Source organism: Gadus morhua, chromosome 15 (assembly GCF_902167405.1).
Source record: "Gadus morhua chromosome 15, gadMor3.0, whole genome shotgun sequence".
Lineage (NCBI taxonomy): Eukaryota > Metazoa > Chordata > Actinopteri > Gadiformes > Gadidae > Gadus > Gadus morhua.
Window position 1 is genome coordinate 14,828,953 of NC_044062.1, and position 26,612 is coordinate 14,855,564.

General features: G+C 50.9%; 1 protein-coding gene across 1 annotated transcript in view; it reads left to right on the top strand.

Annotated features, from left to right (window-relative positions):
* The window catches only part of birc6 (baculoviral IAP repeat containing 6), a 96,896-nt gene that overhangs the window by 23,620 nt on the left and 46,664 nt on the right, over positions 1-26,612 (top strand). Inside the window, 34 exon segments of the mRNA XM_030379557.1 lie at positions 129-228; positions 547-761; positions 1,200-1,408; positions 1,725-2,086; positions 2,348-2,567; positions 2,977-3,113; positions 3,494-3,604; positions 3,958-4,085; positions 4,378-4,509; positions 4,842-5,060; positions 5,522-5,705; positions 6,218-6,397; positions 7,340-7,473; positions 8,080-8,233; positions 8,542-8,658; positions 8,950-9,110; positions 9,440-9,566; positions 9,753-9,863; positions 10,286-10,544; positions 10,986-11,569; positions 11,871-12,046; positions 12,313-12,409; positions 12,572-12,766; positions 13,195-13,395; positions 14,322-14,601; positions 14,826-15,082; positions 15,512-15,620; positions 15,984-16,232; positions 17,235-18,180; positions 18,748-18,891; positions 21,144-21,273; positions 23,448-23,579; positions 23,682-23,843; positions 24,518-24,691. Of these exon segments, the coding sequence (XP_030235417.1) occupies positions 129-228; positions 547-761; positions 1,200-1,408; positions 1,725-2,086; positions 2,348-2,567; positions 2,977-3,113; positions 3,494-3,604; positions 3,958-4,085; positions 4,378-4,509; positions 4,842-5,060; positions 5,522-5,705; positions 6,218-6,397; positions 7,340-7,473; positions 8,080-8,233; positions 8,542-8,658; positions 8,950-9,110; positions 9,440-9,566; positions 9,753-9,863; positions 10,286-10,544; positions 10,986-11,569; positions 11,871-12,046; positions 12,313-12,409; positions 12,572-12,766; positions 13,195-13,395; positions 14,322-14,601; positions 14,826-15,082; positions 15,512-15,620; positions 15,984-16,232; positions 17,235-18,180; positions 18,748-18,891; positions 21,144-21,273; positions 23,448-23,579; positions 23,682-23,843; positions 24,518-24,691 (7,096 nt within the window).

Consider the following 26,612-nt stretch of genomic DNA (forward strand, 5'->3'; position numbering starts at 1 on the left):
TAGGATAGCTGATTAATGAGCCAATAGGCAATGATGACACAAACGTATATTCATTTATTTTGATAGTAGAGTCAACTTGGTATTTTTTATGAAATATTTGTGTGACAAAATCCCTGTTGTTGTTGCAGAGCTCTATGGGCAGTGGTCTAGCACTGGCGATCTCCCAGGCTTCCCACTTCCTGCAGCCCCCTCCACACCAGTCCATCATCATAGAGCGCATGCACTCTGGTAAGATTGCATCACTTTGACTTTTTGGAATGCTTTTATAGAATAGTGCTGCTTTGGCATACATCGTTGTGTATGAATACTATGCTTAAAGAATGAACTATAACTATAGCAAAACAATCGTATTCTTAATGTATAGAACTGTTTTTCCACGTATGCGTTAATACAAATAAAACACCATAATAACCCAAGATTGAGATTAAACAGGCATTTTTCCATCTCTTGCTCAACGGACCATTACAGGTTAATTTAACGTATGTCCCGTGTTCTCTTCACTCACCCACACCTCCATCATCTCTCGCCCCCCTCCATTCCCACCAGGAGCGCGTCGGTTTGTGACGCTGGACTTTGGGCGCCCCGTGCTGCTCACCGACGCCCTGATCCCCACCTGCGCCGACCTGGCCTCCCTGTCCATCGACATCTGGACCCTGGGCGAGGAGGTGGACGGGCGCCGCCTGGTGGTCGCCACCGACATCAGCACCCACTCCCTGATCCTGCACGACCTGCTGCCGCCCCCCGTCTGCAGGTTCATGAAGGTGTGTGTGTGTGTGTGTGTGACCGACAGCCGGGCTGCTATCATCCCGACCCGGTGCTAACCCGGATCTGTGTTGCATGAGATAAAAATTTAAAATGCTCAGTAGTTGCTTTGATTCGTGATAGTGTAGTGGAAAGGGTGTTTGATTCCTAGTTGAGAGGTACTTGTTTTATTTTTTCCGTTGTCCACCTTCTACTGTCATTCATGCCCAATATGCCTTCCCTCTCCCCCCACCTGCTCCATAATTAAATGTACCGGTGTCTACCCACATTTCACATTTGTTTTGGATGTCTTTCAATTCAATATGGAGTCATTCCAAAATATCTTTTCTTATTCTGTTCATTATTTTTATCGCAAAGAAATAAACAGTACTTTTGACCCCCTATTCAAGAAACTCTGCCAATGTGAACCCTCACCTTCTCTTCGCCCCCTGCCCCAGATCACTGTGATTGGCCGATACGGGAGCACCAACGCCCGCGCCAAGATCCCATTGGGCTTCTACTACGGCCACACCTACATCCTGCCCTGGGAGACGGAGCTGAAGCTGCTCCACGACCCCCTGAGGGGGGAGAGCGAGGCGGCGGGCCAGCCCGACGTGGACCAGCACCTGGCCATGATGGTGGCCCTGCAGGAGGACATCCAGTGCAGGTGGGGGGCCTCTTACTACCCCAAATTATTGTTTATTGTTCTAAGGGTGCATTTACAAAACAAAATAGAGCAAATGTACAGTTTATGATCGTCCAGTATTTGATGTACTAATGTACTACTTATAAATGATGTGTATTTATGTATAAAAGTATAAATCTCCCAGCGTGACGACAAAACCAATGTCAGGAAAGAGAACCCTATTCGAATTTGAACATCCCCCTCTGGGATGAACGCCGCGCAACGCTTATCCCAACGCTTATTATGTTTAGCGTACCCTCTGTTCACCGCCTCAAGCCGCGCCCCTTCCCCTGTGCAGGTACAACCTGGCGTGCCACCGGCTGGAGACGCTGCTGCAGAACATCGACCTGCCGCCGCTCAACAGCGCCAACAACGCGCAGTACTTCCTGCGCAAGCCCGACAAGGCGGTGGAGGAGGACCAGCGGGTCTTCCTGGCCTACCAGGACTGCGTCCAGCTGCAGCTGCAGCTCAACCTGGCTGCACCACGCCGTGCAGAGGCTGCGCGTGTCGCTGGCGCCGGCCGCAGGGTCCCGCCCGGGGCCGGCGGCGGCGGCCACCACGACGCCCACGAGCTGGTCCAGGGCTCCTCCACGGAGCAGCTCAGGACCGTCATACGGTACCTGCTGGACACGCTGCTCAGCCTGCTGCACTCCAACAACGGTGAGCTGACGGGTTCAAAGACACATTTCAACAGGAACTTCATTCTAAATAGATGTTTTTTTTTTCCAACAAATGTCTGTACTTTTTTGTGTGTGTGTGTATACAGTTTTCCATGGTGGATTAACCTTGTAATACTGGTACTCCCTCCAACTAACCTGCCATCCATCTCTCCCCCTCTCTACACACGCCCTCCTCCTTTCTCCTCTACCTCCTGCCCTCCCTCCTTCCACCCCCTCTCTCCCCCTACCTCCCCACCCCCAGGCCACGCAGTGCCTGCGGTGCTGCAGAGCACCTTCCACGACAGGGCGTGCGAGGATCTGTTCAAGCACCTGTGTATCAGCGGCACGCCCAAGATCCGCCTCCACGCCGGCCTGCTGCTGGTGCAGCTGTGTGGCGGCGAGCGCTGGTGGGGCCAGTTCCTCTCCAATGTGCTGCAGGAGCTCTACAACTCTGAGCAGCTGCTCGTCTTCCCCCAGGACAGGTGAGGGCGGGAGGGGTGTGAGCGAGGGAGGACGGGGTGTGAGGAGGACGGGGCGGTGGGTGTTGTGTGAAGGAGGGAGGGAGGGGAGGCTGGCGTGAGGGCAGTGTGAGTGAAGTTGTGTTTTAGTTCCAGAAGTGTCGGGACGTCTGGGAGCACCTATAACACACTGCTTTTTTGTATACTTTATATATTGTTTGCTTTTACTTTGCTTTGAGATAACATTTAAGTTTTTTCTTTTTAAAAATGCATAAAGTTTGATCGAGGTTTCTATGTCTCGGTGCCTTTGCCAAGATTTTTTGATGTCGAAAAGAAAATTGCATATTGCTATATTTTTTTTCAATAGTTTTCTTTGTACCTTTTTACTTGGAACCAATCCCTGATCCATGGTGTGTCTCTCCGCCTCCTCCAGGGTGTTCATGCTACTGTCTTGTATCGGCCAGCGCTCCCTGAGTAACAGTGGGGTGTTGGAGGGTCTCCTCAACCTGCTGGACTCCCTGCTATCCCCCCTGCAGCAGCCCCTGGCCGCCGCCCAGAGACGCACTGAGGGTGAGCACTGCGACCTGGGACACGCATCACCTCTGGGCAAAATGAAACCAGGCCTTTCCCCTCAACTTGGGGATACGAACTCAATCCATCCATCCTTTATACCCCATGAAAGAACAGAGGATGTGGGGAAGGGTGGTCTCGTGGTCACGGCACTGGTTCTCAAAAGTTGAGAAACAACGGCTACGCTGACGAAAGGTTTACGGTTGGATCCCTTATGCCTGTAGGAAGACCCCCATCCAAAATGCCGAAGGCTGCTGACCAAAATACAGCCTTCCTATTGGACCAATGCTATCCTGGCTCGCTCGCTCCCTCCTGTTGTCACTGTTGGTATCAGTCCTGGTCCTAACCCTCCAGGTGTGTGCGTGTGTGTGTGTGTATAGGCGTGCTGGACGTGCCTATGATCAGCTGGGTGGTGATGCTGGTGTCCAGGCTGCTGGACTACGTCGCCAGTGTGGAGGACGAGGCGGCGGGCTCCAAGAAGCACCTCAACGGCAAGGATAGGGAGCGCTCGTACACGGGTACATGGACTGACCGCAACACAGACACTGGGCCTCATTCACCTCTACCAAACCATTTGGGCCGTTTGCGTTATGTGGTCCGTGTTCAAAAGGGGTGACCATTTTCAAAGCTCTATTTCAAAATATATTTGGGTTCCCAGGTCTTTCTGTAAATACACCTAGACAGATATGATTTGCACAGGGTCAGTGAAAAGCCAATAAGACTAGATTATTGATCATACTAAGAACACAAGGCACCTGCGCCTTGTGTTGAACCATCCCCATGTATAATGACGAAGGCTGATTCTGACCGTGGCTCTGCGTTTCCTGTCCCTGGTTGAATCCAGGCAACCAGTGGAGCTTCATCAACAACAGCCTCCAGTCCCAGAACTCCGGCCGGTCCTCCAAAGGCAACAGCAGCCTGGACCGCCTCTACTCCCGCAAGATCCGCAAGCAGCTGGTGCACCACAAGCAGGTGATGTCTCAGTCCACTCCCAAGCCCTGTAAAGAGCCCCTCTTCTGCCATCAGGTGGCATGTTGTGGCGTCGCGAGTGTCCACCCTGATGGAAAAACCTGCCCAGTGGACTATACCATCTGGTAGACTTATCTATACCGTCATGTGTTTGGATGGAGAATCCCGCATGGGCTGTCCCTACAGAGTAAATGCAATGACAACCCAGTTTTGTCTTTTATATTTACTTTTGGGTTTAGCGAAGCGAGGTGCGGCGCGTCTCTTGCATGTATTTATCCTGACCTTTTCATTGTAGCAGCTAAACCTATTGAAAGCCAAACAGAAAGCCCTGGTGGAGCAGATTGAGAAGGAGAAGGTGCAGAGCAACAAGGGCTCCGCCTACAAGCTGCTGGTGGAGCAGGCCAAGCTCAAGCAAGCCACATCCAAGGTGAGCCGCTGCGTCACCGCACACACAATGTCCGTACGGCCGTGCTCCGAATTAGGCAAGTTTATTTATACAGCACCCTCCAAACACAATGTCGTTGAAGGTGCTCTACAAAGGCCGGAACAGCGACTTGAACAACAATAAGGACAAACACTCTGGAAAAAAGGACTCCCATAGGTCAGCGTCATTCAACCTGTGGTCTCCTCGGTCATAAAAGTGCGGCGATCGGCGAGCCATCGTAGGGGGTACATTGTGACCCATCGCGCTCCGAGTTACGTATCGGCATCCGGTACAAAACAGATGGGAATGTCTGACCCCCCTCTCTCTCCCAACAGCACTTTAAGGACCTGATCCGTCTCCGGCGCACGGCGGAGTGGCCCCGGTCCTCTCTGGACACGGAGGCGGCGGCGGCGGCTAAGGAGGCCCCGGAGGTGGAGCCCCTGCCCTTCACCCTGGCCCACGAGCGCTGCATCTGCGTGGTGCAGAAGCTGGCCCTCTTCCTGCTCTCCATGGACTTCACCTGCCACGCAGACCTGCTGCTCTTCGTCTGCAAGGTAGCAATTCCGGTGTCAAGTAAAGGCGTTGGACTAATGGATAATGCTGTCATGTGTTTACAGTGATGTATTGGTAATTACATCACTGTAATTACCACTTATTATTGATAAACCCTATTACTCCTCAATGAGTAATACGGCTCTATACTGTCGGATGTTTCCACCCAATACATCTTCTTTGCCGTTGCAGCTGAAAGATTTGGGTACAAAATTGACAGGCTGTTAAGAATTTAATCAAATGACTCGCATACTTCTGAAATATCTGTCCTCTGGGCATCTCCAGCCCAATAAAAAGTCTTACCCTAAAACAATTTCAAACAATATACTTCAACTCTCCTGATTCTGCATTCAGTGAGGTGAACAGTGAGGCCCATCTTGTCGCTAACCCCGCTGCTAACTAATGGCTGCACCTCCATCAACCTGACCCGACTCTCCCGTCTCTTTCCCCCCCTGTCCTGCAGGTGCTGGCCCGGATAGCCAACGCCACGCGGCCCACCATCCGCCTGTGCGAGGTGGTGACCGAGCAGCAGCTGGAGCGCCTCCTGCTGCTCCTGGTCGGCACCGACTTCAACAGGGGAGACATCTCGTGGGGCGGGGCCTGGGCCCAGTACTCCCTCACCTGCATGCTGCAGGACATCCTGGCAGGTGGGTGGATGAGCTACGTCAGCTAGAGCCAGTTATTTCTGGAGGCTGCTTCTCAAAGTCATTCTTCCGTGTACTGTACAACCAGGGTATAGGGCTCTGGTAATGACAGTTGAGGCTTTTATCTAGAGAGACTTGAAGTACATTTAGGTGCAGGTTATTAGAGGGCATGTAGGGGGGAATTATTATGAAGTTGATCATTTGCAGGATGGAACAACATTTTTGTATGTAGTGTACAGCAGTTGGCATGTTGGCCTTAAGATGGCAGCATACTCAACGTAACTGTTGTGTTTTACAGTAATTTTCTTAATAAATACAACAAAATTAAGATCTCCACCTGAACAAAAACAACCCATTTGTGCCTACTTGACATTTTAATGTTTCAAGAGGCTATGGATACTGGGTCTTAAATTCTTGAAAAAGATGTTTAAACTTAATCAGGTCCTTCCCTGGTTTGGTAAGTCAACAAAAGAAGAATCCACAACAGGCCTAACTCTGTATCTGTGTCTCCGCAGGAGAGCTCCTGTCTCCGGGCTCTCTGGACGTGATGGACGAGGTGAACTCGGGCGAGGAGGCTGCGGCGTCGGGGGTCTCGTCCTCCGGGTCGGGGGACCTGGAGGACTCTTTGCCCCCGGCCGCACCCCTCTCCCTGGGAGAGGGCATGGACGACTCCCTGGTCCCTGATATCATCGCAGGTACAGCCGGGAACTCCTCCTCCTCCTCCCTTTTCCAAAGTGCGTTGGTAGGCCCGGCCGTGCACACACACACACGCGGACAAATACACACGGGGATGCACACGGACACACACACGCTCAGACACAGGTAATGGATACACACTGACTCTTACACACACACACACACACACACACACACACACACACACACACACACACACACACACACACACACACACACACACACACACACACACACACACACACACACACACACACGAACGGATGCAGACCCAGGTAATGAACACAACCACATGCAGAAACTGAAGCACCTTACAGATGTATCTCCTGTACTCCGACCAGTGGTCGATGTAATCTTGTTTGAACTTTTCAGTTCTTCCTTTATAGCTGAATTGAATTTCTCTCTGCTCTTGTACCTTAACACTTTAGGTCGACCAGTGATGATTTTAGAGGATAGAACTGTTATCTTAAATGCTTTTGGAGGGGGAGTGCAAATATTGTCGGCTCCTAAGTGTTGAATGTTTATTTTTGTGTAATGTTTGTTATTGTGCATATTGCTATACAGTTACACAGCTAAATATATGACATAAAATGTATTTGTTTGGACCTTTTCAGTGCCAGATACTCCGACCCTATAATTTCAGAGAGATTTGTTTTTCCTCAGTCTAACAGAACTAACCATCTTGTGGCCTCCCCCTCCTGTGTCCCATGGGTCTGATTCATCTGTAGCGAACATCTTGGTTCTAAACGCTAGCTGTTCTCCCCCCAGCTAGCGTTTAGATCCAAGATGGCCGCTATAGGTGAATAAGCCAATGATTTTGATTGGCCTTAACATTGCCCAGTAACGTCCCTAAGAAAAGGCCACTGAGTTATATCTTGCTGGTTTCTTTGTCTCTAGTGTGCTTGCTCGGCAATATTAAAGCTGTTTTCATTATCCAAAAGGTGCTCCACCTCTGTCCTCATTGGAAAAAGATAAAGACATAGACTTTGACTTGCTACAAGACCTGATGGATGTTGATATTGATCCTTTAGATATTGATTTGGAAAAGGATCCACTCGCCGCAAAAGTTTTTAAGGTAAGTGGCACGCCTCCAAAACCCCCGTACGTCTCATTTACTTGCTCTGCACTTTCTATCGTTACTTTCCATTTGTTTTGTCTTGAACGCAGTATTGATGTTCTCTAGTTGAGTATCGATGTATAGGTGTTTTTAATGTGAAGTGTTCCTCAATAAGAGTTGGACATGAAAAGTGCTAAATCAATTGTGTAGCCATGCTATTAATGAATAAAATATGCGCCCATAGCAATCATACCTCGGAGGGTATCATCACATCACTGATGCAATCAGAACAACTTATTGCCCCTTATAGGGTATCAGCGAGGCAATGAGGCAATCGGAACAAGTTATTGTACCTCAGAGGGTAACATTGAAACTCTGATGCAATCAGAACAACTTATGGTACCTCAGCGGGTAACATGGATGCACTGATGCAATCAGAACAACCTTTGAACTGGATAATGGAAAAACAGCCATTTTTATTCCTTCAACTCTCCCTTTCAGCCAAGTTGTTGCATGTGAATGTTACTGCACGACCATCTCATGTACCCACGTACCAACGCAGAGAACAGCAATGACCGTGTTTCTCCTCCTTGTTCTTCTTGTCTTTCCCCCGTCCCCCTGCAGCCTATCAGCAGCACCTGGTATGACTACTGGGGTGCTGACTATGGCACTTACGGGTACAACCCCTACATAGGGGGGGTGGGCATCCCGGTGTCCAAACCTCCCGTTGCCGTGGAGAAGCCCGGCTCACAGAGCATCTCCGTGTCCGTCTCCCAAGGTAGGCGCCCTTTGAATTAATACCATACCCTAAACGTTTCAGAGGTACACAACTAGAATCTTTTCTCGGAATATTGCCTATTCATTTAGATATATTGTCAAGTGTATAATAATACATTGTAATTCTTAATTGCAAGTGGTGAAATAAAAAATAAAGTATTTAATGGGTTCTTATAGACCACAATAAAAAAGATGGGCTATTTAATTGATTGGCTTGAGGCTGACTGAGCCTGTTGCATTGCCAAGTGTCCCTTTATGACTGGTTCCTGCAAAACATATAAAGGAACTTCTGAAATGTCTCCCTCCCAGCTCTTGACGCCCGTCTGGAGGTTGGCTTGGAGCAGCAGGCGGAGCTGATGTTGAAGATGATGGCCACGCTGCAGGCTGACTCCATCCTGCAGGCCCTCACCTCCACCTCACCCACAGGTCAGGGCCGACTAAAGTTTAGCATACGCTGACGCCACATTAACGGCCTCGTCAGCAAGTTATAACCGCTTCGGACATTTTCATTTGATGTAATAAGTATGCATTGTCTGGTGCAGTCACCAAATGCCCAAAATGCCGGATTTCCAAGAAAACGTATGGAAATGTCTGGAAACATGCGCCGATTTCCCATTTGATTTGAATGGTTATTGGTTTTTTAAAGTACCATCCTAACTTGTGCTTTTGTGTGTGTGTGTGTGTGTGTGCGTGTGCGTGTGTGCGCGCTGTCCCCAGTGTCTCAGGCCCCCAACGGGACCGACGACTCCCTGCTGAGAGGCCTCCACGGAGGGTCTTCTCCTCCGGCCGGGGGCCCTCTGATCCAGGCCTCCTCCATCCCCATGCTGAGTGCCTGCTTCAACAAGCTTTTCTCAATGCTGCAGGTCCACCACGTGCAGGTCTGAAGAACACCAGGGACACACGGTCGCTCTAGCCTGTTCACCTTAAACATGCAGGGATATCCGCACAGTACACAGCCTACTGAAGAGGATCAAGGGTATCCTGGACTGCCAAGTTAAATCCAAAGCCAATATCAAAATGTCTTGATGTAGAGTTTGTGATTTATGGTTTGTCCATGCAGTCAAGTCGGGCGTCTTTGAGATGAAGCAGATATTGAGATGGCACACGTCAATCCTTTGTTCATTCGCTGAGCCTTAACACAACACTGGGCAAGCCTACTCTAACCATGATGTGTACCTACTCTAAAGTGTGTGCGTGTGTCCTGCAGTTGGAGTCTCTGCTGCAGCTGTGGCTGACCCTGAGTCTGAATTCGTGCTCTAGCGGCAGCGAGGAGAGCGGCTCAGACATCTTCATGTTCAACGCCAGCAGAGTGCCCACCATTCCCCTCAACCAAGGTCAGAACCCCGTTGTAAACAGGTTTCCTAAATGACGTGTAAACACAAGCCCAGTTACGAAACCCGTTTTTTCCTCACCCTATCATAATGAAACTCATCTTGTCTTCATGCAAACAAGACCATGTTTTTGGATAACGACGCCTATAATGTGTGTGTGTGTGTGTGTGTGTGTGTGTGTGTGTGTAGCCTCTATCAGCAGCTTCCTGACGGTGCTGGCCTGGTACCCCAACACCTCCCTGAGGACCTGGTGCCTGGTGCTCCACTCCCTCACCCTGATGACCAACATGCCGGCCTGCAGTCAGTTCTACTTTAATATCCCCTCACACACACCAGCCCTCAGAGAGAGAGAGAGAGTGTGTGTGTGTGTGTCCATTAACACTGTATATAGAGATCAAGAGAATAAAGTCATTCTGGTTCTAATTAGTTTCCTGAATAATAATAAATATATTAGTATAATATTACATAATATAAAATCATATTATATTAATGGGAGCATCTTAAATACAATGAAACCTAGTCAATGATTAAGAGACGTGTGTGTGTGTGTGTGTGTGTGTGTGTGTGTGTGTGTGTGGTGTGTGTGTGTGTGTGTGTGTGTGTGTGTGTGTGTGTGTGTGTGTGTGTGTGTGTGTGTGTGTGTGTGTGTGTGTGTGTGTGTGTGTGTGTATACACAAACCCAATCAGATCCAAACCGTGATTGTGTGTGTGTGTGTGTCTAGCTCCTGCTCCTGCTATGGGCGGGCCAGAGGGCACAGCCCAGCAGATGGTGTCGGACCCCACGCTGGTGCACGTGCTGGTGCGCTTCTTCTCAGGCAGCAGCCCCCACGGCACCGGGCAGCACAGCGCCCAGGTGGGCCCCACCGCCACGCAGGCCATGCAGGAGTTCCTCAGCCGCCTGCAGGTGCACCTGTCCCCCACCTGCCCCCAGATGTTCAGCGACTTCCTGCTCAGGCTCATGCACATCCTGTCCACCGAGAGGTACGGAGGCGGGCCTTATAGTGTGGGGGTGCACTGGGTGGTTGTAATGCAGGGTTTGAATGCATTGGAAACGCAGAAGGAATATCTGTAACACAAAAAATAGACTATCAAAAAAGTCATGCACTTAACGTTATACATAAAAAGCCCTTAAAATCTATTTGAGCACCGATTAGCACAACGCATAAAGGCACTTTATCTATAAACTTGAGACCATAACCGCCCAGGGAATATAACGAGCATGCATTAGCAGAATTACTTCTAATCATTATTAATGACTTACTACCAAATTGTTTTTCAAGATGTTTTTGAGTATTTCTTGTATCAAATGTCTTAAATTAAATGTATAAATCTAATTCATTTTAATTAATTATTTATTGATAATAAAGTATTTTAAAACCTTTTCTGCGTCCCCCCTACCCCCCCCCCCCCCCCCCCCCCCAGGGGCCCCTTCCAGTCCGGCCAGGGCCCGCTCGATGCCCAGGTGAAGCTGCTGGAGTTCACCCTGGAGCAGAACTTCGAGGTGGTGTCGGTCAGCACCATCTCCTCCGTCATCGAGTCCTCCACCTTCCTGGTGCACCACTACATCACCTGCTCCGACAAGGTGGTGTCGCGCAGCGGCTCGGACTCGTCCTCGGGCGCGCGCGCCTGCTTCGGCGGCCTCTTCGCCAACATCATCCGCCCGGGCGACGCCAAGGCGGTGTGCGGCGAGACCACCCGCGACCAGCTGATGTTCGACCTGCTGAAGCTGGTCAACGTGCTGGTGCAGCTGCCGCTGTCGGGCGACCGGGAGTTCAGCGGGCGCGCGCTGGGGGCGGGAGGCGCCGCCGCCGCCGCCGACAGCAGCGTGTCGGACGAGGAGAAGGTGTGCGGCAGCATGGAGAGCAGCGGAGCCGCCGGGGGCGCGGCCTCCAGCCAGGGCCCGGCCGCCGGCATGGCGGACCTGGTCCTGGCCAACCAGCAGATCATGAGCCAGATCCTCTCGGCGCTGGGCCAGTGTAACAGCAGCGCCATGGCCATGATCATAGGTAAACACGCCCTCTCCCTCCACCTGGAGCGCTATGCTAGCAATTCCCTCATGATATTGCAAGACCCTTTGGATAAATAGCATCAACCTAATGCTATATATATATATATACACACACACACACACACACACACACACACACACACACACACACACACACACACACACACACATACATGATGGAGGCTAATGGCTCGAGATTAATTTCTACATCCCCTAAACTACCCATTTAAACAATTGTAGCATTATCTATTGAATGACGCCCATCCACTGACCAACCTTCCCCCGGCTCTTCTCTCTAGGAGCCAGCGGCCTGCACCTCACCAAGCACGAGAACTTCCACGGGGGGCTTGACGCTATCTCGGTGGGCGATGGCCTCTTCACCATCCTCACCACCCTCAGCAAGAGGGCCACCTCGGTGCAGGTCATGCTGCAGCCCATACTCACCTACATGGCCTGTGGATACATGGGTAGACAGGTGAGCTGGGAGCAAGCTCCATATGTCTCTCGTCTACCAGGGTTTACTGCTACTTGAAAGGAAGTAAACATTGAAAGATGTGTTCGGCGCTGGTCTACCCTATATTGCCTGATACTTGACCTTTTCCCAATTGTAGTCTTAATGCTTTTATTAAATCGTGTGGTAGCAGACATACACAAAGCGTTGATAATAATAAAGGCCAAAACCATCTTGTGATGCAGTGAATGATTTATCTTTATCTGTCTGTTTGTGTGTTTCTGCCGCAGGGTTCTCTGTCGACGTGCCAGCTGTCGGAGCCTCTCCTCTGGTTCATCCTCAGAGTGTTGGACACCAGCGAAGCACTGAAGGCCTTCCATGACATGGGTAGGTACTCTGCCTCACAGCTTCAGAGGTTCAATCCGTTTGTAGATTGTGGGTGTTTTGTCAGAACATATAAAGCATCATCAGACCAGAACGGCACAGAACATACACCTGGTGTTGACTCAACGCGTGTTTGCATCTGGCTGACCTCTGCTCTGTCCCCAGGTGGCGTCCAGCTGATCTGTAACAACATGGTGACCAGCACGCGGGCCATCGTCAACACGGCGCGCAGCATGGTCTCCACCATCATGAAGTTCCTGGACTCGGGGCCCGGGAAGGCCGCAGACGGCAGCCTGAAGGCCCGCGTCATGACGGCCGAGCCGGACAACGCTGAGGGCCTTCACAACTTCGCCCCCCTCGGTATTCCTTTCATCATTGTTATACATGCTTAATCAGTGTGTGTCATTTACAATTCATAAATTGATACACCACTGGTTGCACGCTTTAGGGATATTCTTAATGTTGCTTAATTTAAATGCTATGTTATTAAATGTGAAAGGTTTCTGCCTGTTTATTAAGACCCCAGGTTAATTGTTGACGTTGCCATAAATCAAACATGAATTGTGTACAACTCATCCCCTCTCAGTGTAGCAGGGTTATGAAATTGTGCAATTGAAGATGCATTTACATCCATTATATTCGAATAAACGAGTGTTTGACAAATCCCACAGCTGTATAATTTCACCTCTTATCATTGCCTATCGAGTACCACCAGACCAATGGCACCGCTCCAACCCAGCCCCAAGCTTTATTTAAACCGGCCTCCCCAACACCTCCGTCCCCTGCAGGCAGCATCACGTCCAGCAGCCCCACGGCCCAGCCGGCGGAGGTCCTGCTCCAGTCCACGCCGCCCCACCGCCGGGCGCGCTCCGCCGCCTGGTCCTACATCTTCCTGCCGGAGGAGGCCTGGTGTGACCTCACCATCCACCTCCCCGCCGCCGTGCTCCTCAAGGAGCTGCACATCCAGCCGCACCTCGCCTCCCTCGCCAGTGAGTACACACACACACGCACACACACATCCAGCCACACCTCGCCTCCCTCGCCAGTGAGTACACGCACACACATCCAGCCGCACCTCACCAGTGAGTACACGCACACACATCCAGCTACACCACAGCACCGCAGTGGTGCTAAAATGATTTATTCATCACTATAAGAAGGCCACATCCGCCCGCTAACTGTCACTACAGCTCCTTGCGTGTAAGGCTTTAATATTTATATTATGTATATTCTTGTTGACGATATTAAAATGAATAGTGCATGCTGTCATGCCCCAGCACAACAACACTATGCAGTGTGAGGGCAAGGTTCTTCAGGGTGAGCTTCAGAGAAGATCCCCGGAGCCGTGGCGTGTTTTACTAGAGGGCGAGGATACGGGGATGTTTACGATGTGCAGGAACAGGAAGCGGTCTTCTTGCCGGCTTCAGGGCTACCCCGCGTCTTGTCGCTCTTCATTAAAGTTTAATTCCCCTGGTTGTTCCGCAGTCTGGGCTTTAATTATTCAGCGAGATGCGTGGGTGCTTCATGCTTGTCTGCTTTCTCTTCGCACCCCTCACGTTATTCTTGTCCCGATGGACAGCCACTAGGGGGGATACTGTGGAACGCCATGACCTCCACGTGATATTCACCATGTTCTGTTGACTTTATATGTGTCCCTACATGTTCTCTCCCTATTCTCTACAATGATCTTAAAATGTAAGAAAAGACGTTAGAAAAAGATGTGTGAATTGATTAGCATGTGCCGTGGTATTGAGACGCAAGTCGTTTTATGTTCCAACGCTGAAAACTACAACATTGAGTGAGTCTCTGTATGATTGAGCCTTTTGGCCCAGGGTCAAAGGGGTTAAAGCGGAACCCCGGATGGCTTCTAGTGAACCACAAATGAAATGAACCCTCCGCTCTCCCTCCCCCCCAGCGTGTCCCTCCTCGGTCTCCGTGGAGATCAGTGCAGACGGGGTCAACATGCTGCCTCTGTCCACGCCGGTCATCACCAGCGGGCTGACCTACATCAAGATCCAGCTGGTGAAGGCCGAGGTGGCGTCGGCCGTGTGCCTGCGGCTGCACCGCCCGCGGGACGCCAGCACCCTGGGCCTGTCCCAGATCAAGCTGCTGGGCCTCACCGCCTTTGGGAATACCTCCTCAGCCACCGTCAACAACCCCTTCCTGCCCTCTGAGGACCAGGTCTCCAAGACAAGGTGAGCGCCGCCATTGGGGTTAGGCCAATGCATTCTGGGATATGGGTAAATTCTGTTCTTCCTCAAAGATAAAATTGGTTACATCAGTTTTCTTAAGGGTCAAAACGATGTGATAAAGAACCTTTGTTCACACGGGGACGAGATACAGAGTCAAACAGAGCATCCGGTTGCCTGTGTCGTGGAGGTAAACGTTGCACCCCATTAACACTCCCCTTCCCCCCTAGTATCGGCTGGCTCCGCCTCCTCCACCACTGCTTGACCCACGTGGGCGACCTGGAGGCCACCATGGCGAGCGCGGCGGCGCCCACGGCCAACCTGCTGCAGACGTGCGCGGCGCTGCTCATGTCGCCCTACTGCGGCATGCACTCGCCCAACATCGAGGCGGTGCTGGTGAAGATCGGCCTGCAGTCCACGCCCGTCGGCCTCAAGCTCATCGACATCCTGCTCAGGAACTGCGCCGCGTCGGGCACCGACCCCACCAGTGAGTAGCGGGGGAGACGTCCTCCTTACTGCTGGTGTCATGATCAAGGCGTTTACCTTTATTTGACCCGTTTTCTGTTTATGATTATAGCTGGGAGTTTAATGTGATTCATGAGCAGGAAGGAAGTTGGGCGTCTTGCTCAAGGATAGCTTTATGTATTGTGGACGGCGGACATAGGGGATCGAACCCAGACCCTTTTGTCTGGAGTCTCCTCTTTATCCCCTCCCACGGATAGTATAATTTGTTGATATAGATTTATCATTTGCTTTGGAATTTGCCCGTTTGGGAATACTACATATTTTTGAATTCAGAGTTTGATTGAGTTTGATTTCAATCTGCTTCATTATCACTCCATACTTACGCCTACGCGTGTCTTCAAGGAGTCGAACAGGGAAACTACAAACGGTATTTCACTGTGCTTCCCTTCAGACCTCAACAGTCCCTTGCTGTTCGGACGCCTCAACGGCCTCTCCTCAGACTCCACCATCGACATCCTCTACCAGCTGGGCACCACGCAGGACGCCGGCACCAAAGACAGGTATACCAGTCCCTCTCCCCCGCCCAGACGCCCCCCGGCCTAATCACTCAGGATCATAATAAGTTATCTCCCTGTCAACGGGACTCCTCCCGGCACTCTGGCAGTAAACAATGTCCTTCCCCTGTCCTTGTCGCGGTTTTACGGCCGTGTAAAGTTGTTTTGTGTCCCCTCTCGGCGAGACGGGGACATTTGCCTCAGAGGTCGCAGACTAGCATGCAACGCCACGGCGCGCCTCTTGATAAAGTCACCTCTGTCGTTCTGCCTGCCTGTTTGAAGTGCTGTTAGAACATGTATATTAAAGGTGGTGCATTCTATTTAAGTGTGCTTGTTTGATCAACAATTTCCCCTTCACTGCCTTAACAGAATCCAGGCTCTGCTCCAGTGGGTTCAGGACTCGTCACGAGTCGCCGCCCACAAGCGCAACGGGCCAATGGGAGGGTACGGGGGCGCAGGCGTGAGCTCCGCCTCCTCTTCCACCTCCTCCTCCAGGGAGTACGGCCTGCTCATGCCCTCGCCCTCCCACCTCCACTGTGTGGCGGCCATTCTGTGGCACAGCTACGAGCTGCCGGTGGACTACGACCTGCCGCTGCTGCTCGACAGGGAGCTCTTCGAGTGAGTGAACGCCTGTTTGAGGTTTTTTAATCGGAAACGATGGAGTGACCAATTGTGGACTTGACATGGGTCACTGCCTTTTTTTTTGGCTCGTGACCCATTTCGAGTCCGAAAATGTACGTGAACCCAACTTGTCTGTGTTTGCGCATCGTTTCACCCAATCGACATCTGTCTATGATGTTATGTCTTGATTGATGTATGTGTGTGCCTTGCACCAAACAAGTCATAAGTTGATATATTGACAGCGAGATGCTGCAGGAGTTATGGCCGACAGACACAGTCAAGTAAGGGCTGACGGTGGGTGAAAACTGAGCATTTTATAGACCTGCTGTTATCGCTACATCAGAGAACCATGAAACGTGTTTACGGCTGGGGAACGGGCTACCGCAGCAGCCTGGAGGTCAGCCTCATTCAACATTCAAACCCAATATTTAGTTGATGTTTTGGTCTGGAAGCGTTCCTGCATTCTTCTTTTAGATATGCAGACTGCAGGCCTAAATGTTGCATGGCTCGTCTGTCGGCATTAATAGTTTAGAGCTAACAGGGAAAAACAAACAGAACATTTAATTTGAGCAAACTGAGGTTAGAATTCATTTGGATCTGTTTAACCCCCACTGTTTATGAACGTTTTATCAGGACAGCACAAGACGGTACAAAGCCACGGTACAAAAACAATAGGATTCAAAAGCTATATGAATTTTACTCGTGATCCATCTAAAACCTCTGCAATACCCAATGCAATATATTGCAATACATTTAAAACCATATTCTCGGTCCTTTCACTGCAATCAATACACCCAACTGCACCGCAACCACAGAAGTTTTCCAGTCTTGCATGATGATGGATATGTAATTTTCACCCTCAAAATGGCAAAAAGCAGAGAGGCCTCTCATAGAACTGGGTTACTCTGATACCTTCACGTTACACTAGATATCAGTTTTCCACCAGCCGCTTGTCTGTATTGTTCATGTTGTCATGCCCCGTCCCCCGCGTGTTCCCAGGCTGCTATACAACTGGTCCATGTCCCTCCCGGGCAACGTGGTGCTGAAGAAGGCGGTGGACAGCCTGCTGTGCTCCATGTGCCACATCCACCCGGGCTACTTCTCCCTGCTCATGTCCTGGCTGGGCATCGTGTCTCCGCCCGCCGCCACGGAGCACCACCGCCGCCACCACCGGCTCTCCATGACGGACGACGGCAAGAAGCAGCACGACGCCAACGCCACGGCCAGCGCCGCCGCCGGCCTCACGGACGACTCCAAGCACGCCCGGCTGCCCCTCGACCTCACCGAGTCCCAGCTGACCACGCTGGCGGCCGCCGCGCTCTCGCCCGGCGCCATCGAGCAGCTGCTGGACTCGGGGCTGCCCTCCCTGCTGGCCCGCAGCCTGGCCCAGCTCTGCTGCAGCCTGCTGGCCAGCGCCGACCTGCCGCTGCCCGCCACCTCCCAGGCGGAGCGCCACCGGCAGCACCACCACTCCCACCACCACGCGTCCCACCACCATCACCTGCCCCCGCACCACCACTCCTACGGCTCCTCGTCTTCGTCTTCGTCGTCGTCGTCGTCTTCGTGGCATCACAGCCAGCCGGCCCTGGCCCCGGAGCTGGCGGCCCCCGTGCTGCGCTTCCTCACGGAGGTGGGCAACAGCCATGCCATGAAGGACTGGCTGGGCGGTCCCGAGGTCAACCCCCTCTGGACCTCCCTGCTCTTCCTGCTCTGCCACTCCAGTGCCAGCAGCGCCGGGTTCCACAGCAGCGCCACCACGCCCTCCTCCCCCGCCGGCGCCGGCGCCTCCGCCTCCTCCCCCCAGGCCTCGGGGTCCCACCACCTGGCCCCGGGGCGACCGGGGCCCCTCAGCACCCAGCAGAGGACGGCCCTGGAGAACGCCACCGTGGCCTTCTTCTTGCAATGCATCTCCTGCCACCCCAACAACCAGCGGCTCATGGCTCAGGTAGGCTCCTCCCCCCATGACCCCATGACCTCATTTCCTCAGGTAGGCTGCTCCCTCATGACCTCATGACCTCAGGAAGACTGCTCCCCAATGACCTCATGACCTCGGGTAGACTGCTCCCCAATGACCACATGACCTTAGGCAGGCTGCTCCCCCATGACCTCATGACCTTAGGCAGGCTGCTCCCCCATTGACCTCGTACCCCATGACATCATTTCCTCAGCTAGACTACTCAGCAAGGACCTTGTAACCGACGATGTCTTAGCTCAAGTAGGTTCCGCCCCCATGACCCCATGAGAATAGGTAAGCTGCTCCGCCGTGACCTCATACCCCAACAACATCATAGCCCGGGTAGGCTGTTCAGGTACGACCTTACAGCTGAAGTAGGCTCCTCCCCCTCAACCAGAAGGCGATTTAGGTTCCTGCCATTTTCCCTCATAGCTCAGGTGTTGACTTCTGACCTCAAGGCTTAGGGTTTAACCCCATGACCTCTAGTGTTAAGGTACTGACTCCATGACCCCTGCACGAGCCCCACTTTCCAGGTGTTGACCCCTGACCTCTGTCCAGGTGCTTTGCGAGCTGTTCCAGTCGGCCCCCCAGCGCGGGAGCGTGCCCGTCTCGGGGAACATCTCCGGGTTCATCAGACGGCTCTTCCTGCAGATCATGCTTGAGGATGAGAAAGTCACCGTGTTCCTGCAGTCTCCCTGCCCGGTAGGTTGACCTCCGACCTCCCCCCCGACACCCCCTTCACGCTGACCTCCGGTCGCCCCTCTCTGATTGGTAGAGAGTCCGTGGTGGTCCAGGGTTTTGTTGTTTGTGTTTTAGTTCCGTCGTCGTGTCCTGTTGGAGTTCAGTTGACCTCGGCTCCCCCTCACGTCTGGTCTCCCTCTTCTCTCTGATTGACTGAGCACTGCCTGTTGTGTTTGTTTGTGTTTGTTGTTGTGTTCAAGCCCACCCTTAGTTCTGACACATGACCTCGTCCTCTACCCCTGATGCCCGCTCGTCTGTTTTTCCTTGGAACCTTGGAGTTTGTCATTTGTGTTTTTTTTTTTGTGTTGTCTGTCGTGACTGTTGTTGGGTAATGTCCGATCGACCACATTCACAATTCATTGTCTTTTCCATCTCTCCCAAAAATACGTTTCGGGAGATAGATATTCTTGTCATTGCGATCGGTTGGTGTAGTGTTCCCCTGTTGCCACTGGAGGGCACTGGTGGGCTGCATTCAGGAGCCAACCTGCAGCCTGCATGTTGTCCCACGCCTAATGGTTGCCATACATCACATGCTGCATCACATCGTACATCACATGTTAAATGATTACCTCACGTCATGGCAGCCTATTAGAGGGTGTGTGTGTGTGTGTGTGTGTTTGGGTTTGCGTGTTCGTGGTTCAAAGCATGTGTTTGAGGTTGTGTGTTGTAATGGTTTTGTTCTGGCTGAGAAAGGCGTGGGCAGCAAGTAATGGGTGTACCACTCGGTTAGGGCTTTACATGTAACAGTGATGCAGATGTATATCACAATATAGTGCTTTTTATAGTGTTTCAATGTAATAGACCTCATCACTGGTGTAACTCATCCAGATTTTATCAAAAGACTATATTCATCTCATTGCTGTTAGTTTTGCAGTCATATCTCTGGGCAAAGTGTTGTTTGGCTATATTCAGGCTGAAGGGAGAGAAGAACAAATTGTTGTTGTTGAGATGTCCTGAACCGTGCCTGCCAAGTAAGTCTTTCTCCACCCTGATCCGGGACATCTAGAGGGATTTCTGCATCTTCTCTCGCCACACAGTCATCTCTGTTGATGTCGCAGACCTCATCTAGATTCCACTTGGTGGGTGGGTGTGGGATTGTACATTCAAAGACGCGCAAACAACACTTTCTCCTTTGAGAACCTTGAAAACAAAGCTCATTAAGAGAGAGCCGTGAGAGACGACTCTCTCAAACTCCTAAATTAGCAGCCTGCTTGGTTGTCGGGGGGGAAACGCAGCATCTCGTGTCATCTCCTATCCAATTAAGTCGGCCCTTTTGTGTTTTGGCTGCTGTGGTTTCCTGCCGTCTGCTCTCTGGAAAGGTCACCGCTAGCGCCTGGACATACGCGACCCTCAGACTCATCAGGGACTGAATAATGACCGTTAGCGTCAACTTCCCTCCTTGTTCTCCTCTCTCCTCCCTTAACACATGCAGGCCTCCTCCTCCTAGGTCATGTCAGGTTAGACATCTGAGGCCAGAAAGAGGCCTCGGACCTGTCAATCATGCTGGTGCCACTGCAGCAAAACTTAAGGCCGTCCCACTTTCTCTCGCTCTTTCGGATTTATCCTCGTTCTTGGAAGTCTTTTTATTATATTTATGTGAAATCCGAGTGCTCACTTCAACGTGTGTGTGTGTGTGTGTGTGTGTGTGTGTGTGTGTGTGTGTGTGTGTGTGTGTGTGTGTGTGTGTGTGTGTGTGTGTGTGTGTGTGTGTGTGTGTGTGTGTGTGTTCTTGGTACCTAGCCATATCCCCTTGGGGGGCTGAGTGGAGCAGTAAATGTCAGTCCAGTGATGAACACGTGTGCCGTCATTCATGCGGTCTGAGACGACCTGTCACAGTCAATCAGGAAAGACCAAATCGTGTCCTTGTTGGTTAATGTTCTCGTGTCTGTAACCACCTATGGTGCCGTCTTTTGCAGGTCTCCTTTATAAAAGAGATCATTGAGCTCAATGAGCATAAACCGGGTAAGGGGCCCCTATGTTACAGATTTATGAAGGCTAGATCCGCCCACCTACCTTTCTGTGGACCACCAACTGGTAGGCTGATCCATTGGTCAAATATCAGGGTGGATACCCCCATGTCACTATCTGTTCGATTTCGAAAAGTCATGTAATGAATGATGAGCATCATACCCGGTGGTAAAATTGTGGTAAGCAAGACTTATCCCTTATCTCATCCTTACGTTATTCCTCCCCCTCTGCTCTGACCCTTCCAGCTTTACAAAGGCCGTATCAACGCCACGAGTCACGTGATCCAGCACCCCATGTACGGAGCCGGACACAAGTACCGCACCCTGCACCTGCCCATCTCCACCACGCTGGCTGAGGTCCTGGATCGGGTCTCGGGTAAGAAGACTTCATGCACAGAACCCCCCAACTGTTAGGAACGGGATTGGTATAGAGCGCATGTGTGAGGCTCTTTTTAGTTGCATCACATACAATAAGCACAATGTACTAGGGCCACTTACAAGGTCAAAAAAAGAACCAACACAGAACCACGCTATACAAAAGCCTGTCCACATCTTGTATGAATGTATATAGTTTTAAGTGAAGGGGACGGGGTATGGTGTTACTTTCTGGAACTGCAACCGCCCAAAAAGACGGTTGCACGGTTTAGAAAGGCTTCAGCACGGGCCTCTACCAGGGGTTCAGTGGTCTAATGGAGGTGGGAACAAGGCTTGATAGCGGGTGCTTGGTGTTGAGTGAGATTGATCTGGGACAGTGAACCCGAGGGGAGGGCAGTTTCAGTTGATGGAGAACAGTGTGTTGTCTACTGTGGAGGCTGCTCTGTGACCCCTGATCCGGTCCAATTCACCCAGCCTTCTCCAGAAAATCAGATCATAGACGACTTCTAACTGTGGCCTCACCCATCTAGGTTCATGCAGACAATGTTCAGGGTGGAGCAAACAGTATGATTGGCATTCAGTGTTTATTCATTCTAGTATCACCATCAGAAGAAGGATTGTCTGTTAATCGAAAACATTTGTGGCGTCGGTAAGCAAGCGATTTCTGGGGTCGCTTGGAACGTGTTCTGAATGGCAGCCCTGGAGCTCTGGTGGCCGTGTTTGAACAGAAAGCCTTGAGGTTGAATAATACGTCTGTGTCCAACAGCCACCGTTTAACTCTACGCTGCTTCCCTTTATGGGTCTGTGCCCCAACGAGGGGGTTGAGTTCTTCGAGAGGTGCACGTGAGCTACCGTGACGACCACGTTTAGCTACTCCAGTAACGTACAGACCCACGGCGGCTGGTCGATGCAGGCGTATTAAGCCTTCGTTGTCCATCACCGCTTGGTATTCGTCTCGTCGGCCTCTCATCAATATTTACACATACCTCAGGTGTTCATCGCAGGGAGACAAGGGGTTCACACACAAAAACCCACCAGTCTCCATCGGTGTGGTGGTGCCTCAGGTGGGCTGCTTTCAATGCAAAACACAGTTCTGTTTGAAATCAATTAGAACACACACACACACACACACACACACACACACACACACACACACACACACACACACACACCACACACACAGTTCCCAATCTGCTCCCCCTCTGGGCAGATAAACACTGACCTTTCCCTCACGCGGTTTCACACACATTTAAGTGCCATCGACGACACCCAGCCTCCGTGCTGCGCTAAACCCATCCGGGGGGAATAGACACCCCCGTTAGCCTTAATGCTACCCCGCCCGGGGAGTCACGACACAGAACACACCATCGCTTACCAAGGAATCCCCACGGGTTCCACAGTCGCTCAACTTAGACGATACGACATTGTGGCGACCCGGGTTCGATTCGTAACCTGCTGTCCCAAGTCTGATCTCTTCTTCAACACACTTTCCAGCTCCACTCTCCAGTCCATAAAAGCACAAAAGATATCACAAATCTCTATTTGGATCTGGCATCTTCATCTGCATGCTCTCAGTCACCATACATGTAGACGTGCTGTTTCTGGGAACCAAGACCAATGATGCTCGACATGTGGACATGAATTTACACATTACAAAATTGAACGGCATTCTCTCCATCGGAGAGCCTTGTCCAACGACCCACACTCGACACACTTACCTGTGCCCTGGACATGTTTTCCCTTTCCTACCTCGACTGAACCCCCTCCCCAGGATGGTTCTGTCCAGCCGTTAGTACCTGGTACTTCCTGCAGCAGCCCCCTTCATCACCGTCTTATGGGGCGGGGGGTGCGTTGAAGCTAGCGGATAGCCACTGATGCGCATGATGAATGGTCCTCCTCTCGGGACCTTGAACAAGAGATAATAGGCCCTGTGTGTTTGTGCGTGTGTGCGCGTCTGTGTGCGAGAGAGTAAGGCGCAATAGGATAAAAGTAATTTTTTTTTAAGGGATAACTCAAAAAAAAGGTTGCTTGTGTCAGCTATCAAAAAACGTCCCTCTTCTAAGCCTAAATTGCTACCATTGATTCAGACAGACAACTGATTATCGCTCGGCATAAATGCCAACAGCTTGGTGTGTTTATTCTGGTGTTGATTCTGTTTTGTGTGTTGTGTTCCAGACACGCCCAGCATCACAGCCAAACTGATCAGTGAGCAGAAGGACGACAAGGAGAAGAAGAACCACGAGGAGAAGGAGAAGATGAAGGCCGACAACGGTTTCCAGGACAACTACAGCGTCGTCGTAGCCTCAGGTTAAACACGTGCACACAAACGCACTCTCATCCACATCTGTTGGCGGACTGAGCGGCAGAGTGGCACCAGAACAGGGTCTCACCCTCGGATCTTCTCCCCAGGCTTGAAGTCCCAGTCTAAGAGGGCCCTATCCACGCCCCCCCGGCCCCCCTCCAGGAGGGGCCGCGTGATGACAGACAAGCTGGCCGCCTCCTCCTCCTCAGACCCCTCCAACAAGACCATCAGCGTCCCCGTCTTCCACCTCTACCACAACCTGCTGCCAGGTAACACACTCTGTCTCTGTGTGTCGCTCTCTCTATCTCTGTCTCTCCACCGCTCCATCTCTCTCTCTCTCTATGAGGGTATAGTAGCAGCATATCTAATTAATTCCTCCTGTGGTAATAGAGCTGTAAGATCCATCCGGGTCGATTCTTCCCGACCTGTTGCTAGTCCACGCACGGCCAACTCTGAACACATACGCACATACACACACACACATTGCACTTCTTCACCTTCACGGGCACGGCTTATAATGTATTCCTCATTATCTGTTGACGAATAAATGAGAATGGATTAGGGAATACTATTACAATGATGTAGACATTGATTCTGGGTGTTGGGTAAAGCGTATCATTTGAAAATATTGTTTTCTTTAATAAAGCTTGAACCTCACTCCATGACCGAAGAAGTGCAGCATTATATACAATTTAAAACTAGATACTACTATATATCTCTTTCGCTCCTGCTCTCTCTCAAATACACTGTTTATATATAAATAAACATGCTTTTAGGTAATGTTCATGGTTTAGTAATCGTAGTCAGAGATCTGGTGAGCATGTATGTGAATCTCCTCAGCGATACATCGAGAGGTATCCCGTAAGCATCTACCTTGATTGTGGATTGAGTGCCTTCTACACCAGGGACACACAAGTCCAACTTTTAAATCTCCCCACAACAGGCCAGCCGCTGCCCGCGGAGATGACCCTTGCCCAGCTCCTAACCCTGCTCTACGACCGCAGGCTGCCTCAGGGCTACCGCTCCATCGACCTCACCGTCAAGCTGGGCTCCAAGGTCATCTCGGACCCCGGCCTCTCCAAGACGGACTCCTTCAAGAGGCTAAGGACAGAGAAAGGTAAGGAGCTTGTGGTGATGGAGGCGTCGGACTGCTGGGCATGTCTTGGATAATGGAGAGAGGGAAACAGCGTTTTAGATGAGCTTTTGATTCGTGTTTTCAAATGTCTTTTTTTTCTATTTTATTGAGCTCTGACAAGGAACACACTTTTCTACATTTGCCGCCAGTACTTTACCTTTGACTGCTTACGTGTTGGTTCTGACCAATTCGAACTGGGTTTGAGGGTGGTGATTCCTAACGTTGCGCTCACCTGAAATGTAAAATGGTCTTGGGGACTTGTATGGATATAGATTCTACGGTATATTTGAGGTTCAGAAATGTTCTAAGGTGAGAGGTCCATTTTGTATGCAACCAAATTATTCCTACTACTGCTAACTACTTCACTGTGATATTGATATTACAGGGCAGTTATTCAGTCTGTGAAAGCTATGTGTGTGTGTGTGGTAGCAAATGCACAACCATGCAAGAAGTTTGGGTCTGAATCGTTTTCCAACCTAAAAATGCAGCAACCCGATGCTGGGTGATAAGTCTCCCACAAGGTAGACGGCTCCCCTCTCATTGGGCTTGGACAGAACCAACCAACGAGAGCAGACCAATCTCCTCTGTGTTGCTATGCCAACCAACGTTGGCCTAGCCACAGTGGGATAAATCTACTAATATAACAGCCAACCATTTGGGCATGGGGATAATAACCTTTGCAGGGGACCGGGAATAGTTAGTTAGAGAGGCAGCGATCCACCTGTTCCAGTGACGACTGAATCGCTGCTGCCTAGGCTGCTTCTGGCACTTTAAATGTAATCTGTGTGTTACAGATGGAAGCCTCTTCATGCTAAAAATGTATCCCCTACCATGGCCTCCACGGTCAGCAGAGTATAACCTCTGTGCCCGCCTCTTCCCCATGGCCTACAGTATGGAAAATAATAAATGGCATCCATATGGCCTTCTGGAATAATTGTGTTCCAGCCTGAACCATGAATCCTAATATTTGCTCCATATACATGTCAGCCAGACACCGTAAGCTGGCTGTAAGCTCCAGCTCCAGATCACCTGTAGCTAAATCCAGTCTCCATAGTGGCTAATGTCTGCTCCCTGGCAGCTCCTTCCCTCTTATTTACTACCCCCTTCCTCCCCCTCCGTCCGTCTGTCTGTCTGTCTGTGTCTCAGTCTCTATGGAGAAGTGCAGTATGGGGGTTTTACCCATCCTACGTCATCATTTCACTTGATGTCTCACCACTCTCTGTACAGCTCCACTAAAAACTGCAGAATTCGGGTTCCCCTGGCGAGAGAAGCTTTTAGAGCCGGGGATTGGGTGGTGACCCACACTAACATGAGGGAAGAGAAGAAACGGCAGCTTGTTGTACAACCAGCGACTAAAACCGCTCAGGGAGAACACTCCTCAGTTCCCATTTAATACATACAGCGTGGACGAGGGACGGGCGATTTGGCATCGCATCCACCTCAAAAAGGAACGTGTATTTAAGACTACACTACTTATCATAATCCCCTATTTTACATTAAACTGGGAACCTCCATTTCTAATTGAGAACTCTACAAACGTAGGATATTTTGGAGAAAGGACGGAGCCTTAGCACGGGGCTAAGAGGTTGAGGGTTGAATGTCTTTTTAGCCTGCGCGGTACAAAAACGCTGCGTATTCATGTCGTAACTGATGTAACTATGTTCGTTAAAGTTATTTCACATTTCCGAAACCTTTATTCGTTATCGGCCTAATATGAAAGGAGATTTACCCGACACATTGCCAGCTATATTAAGGCTTATTGGGACTTTATTTAGCTGCCACTTCAAGGATTCGTTACCCCAATATCTTTCCCACATCCATAAACACATTCGTCCTTACGTAGCGTGTGCGCACTGGGTGAATAATAGGCCATGACCGCCATGAGATGACTGGGGTGACGTAC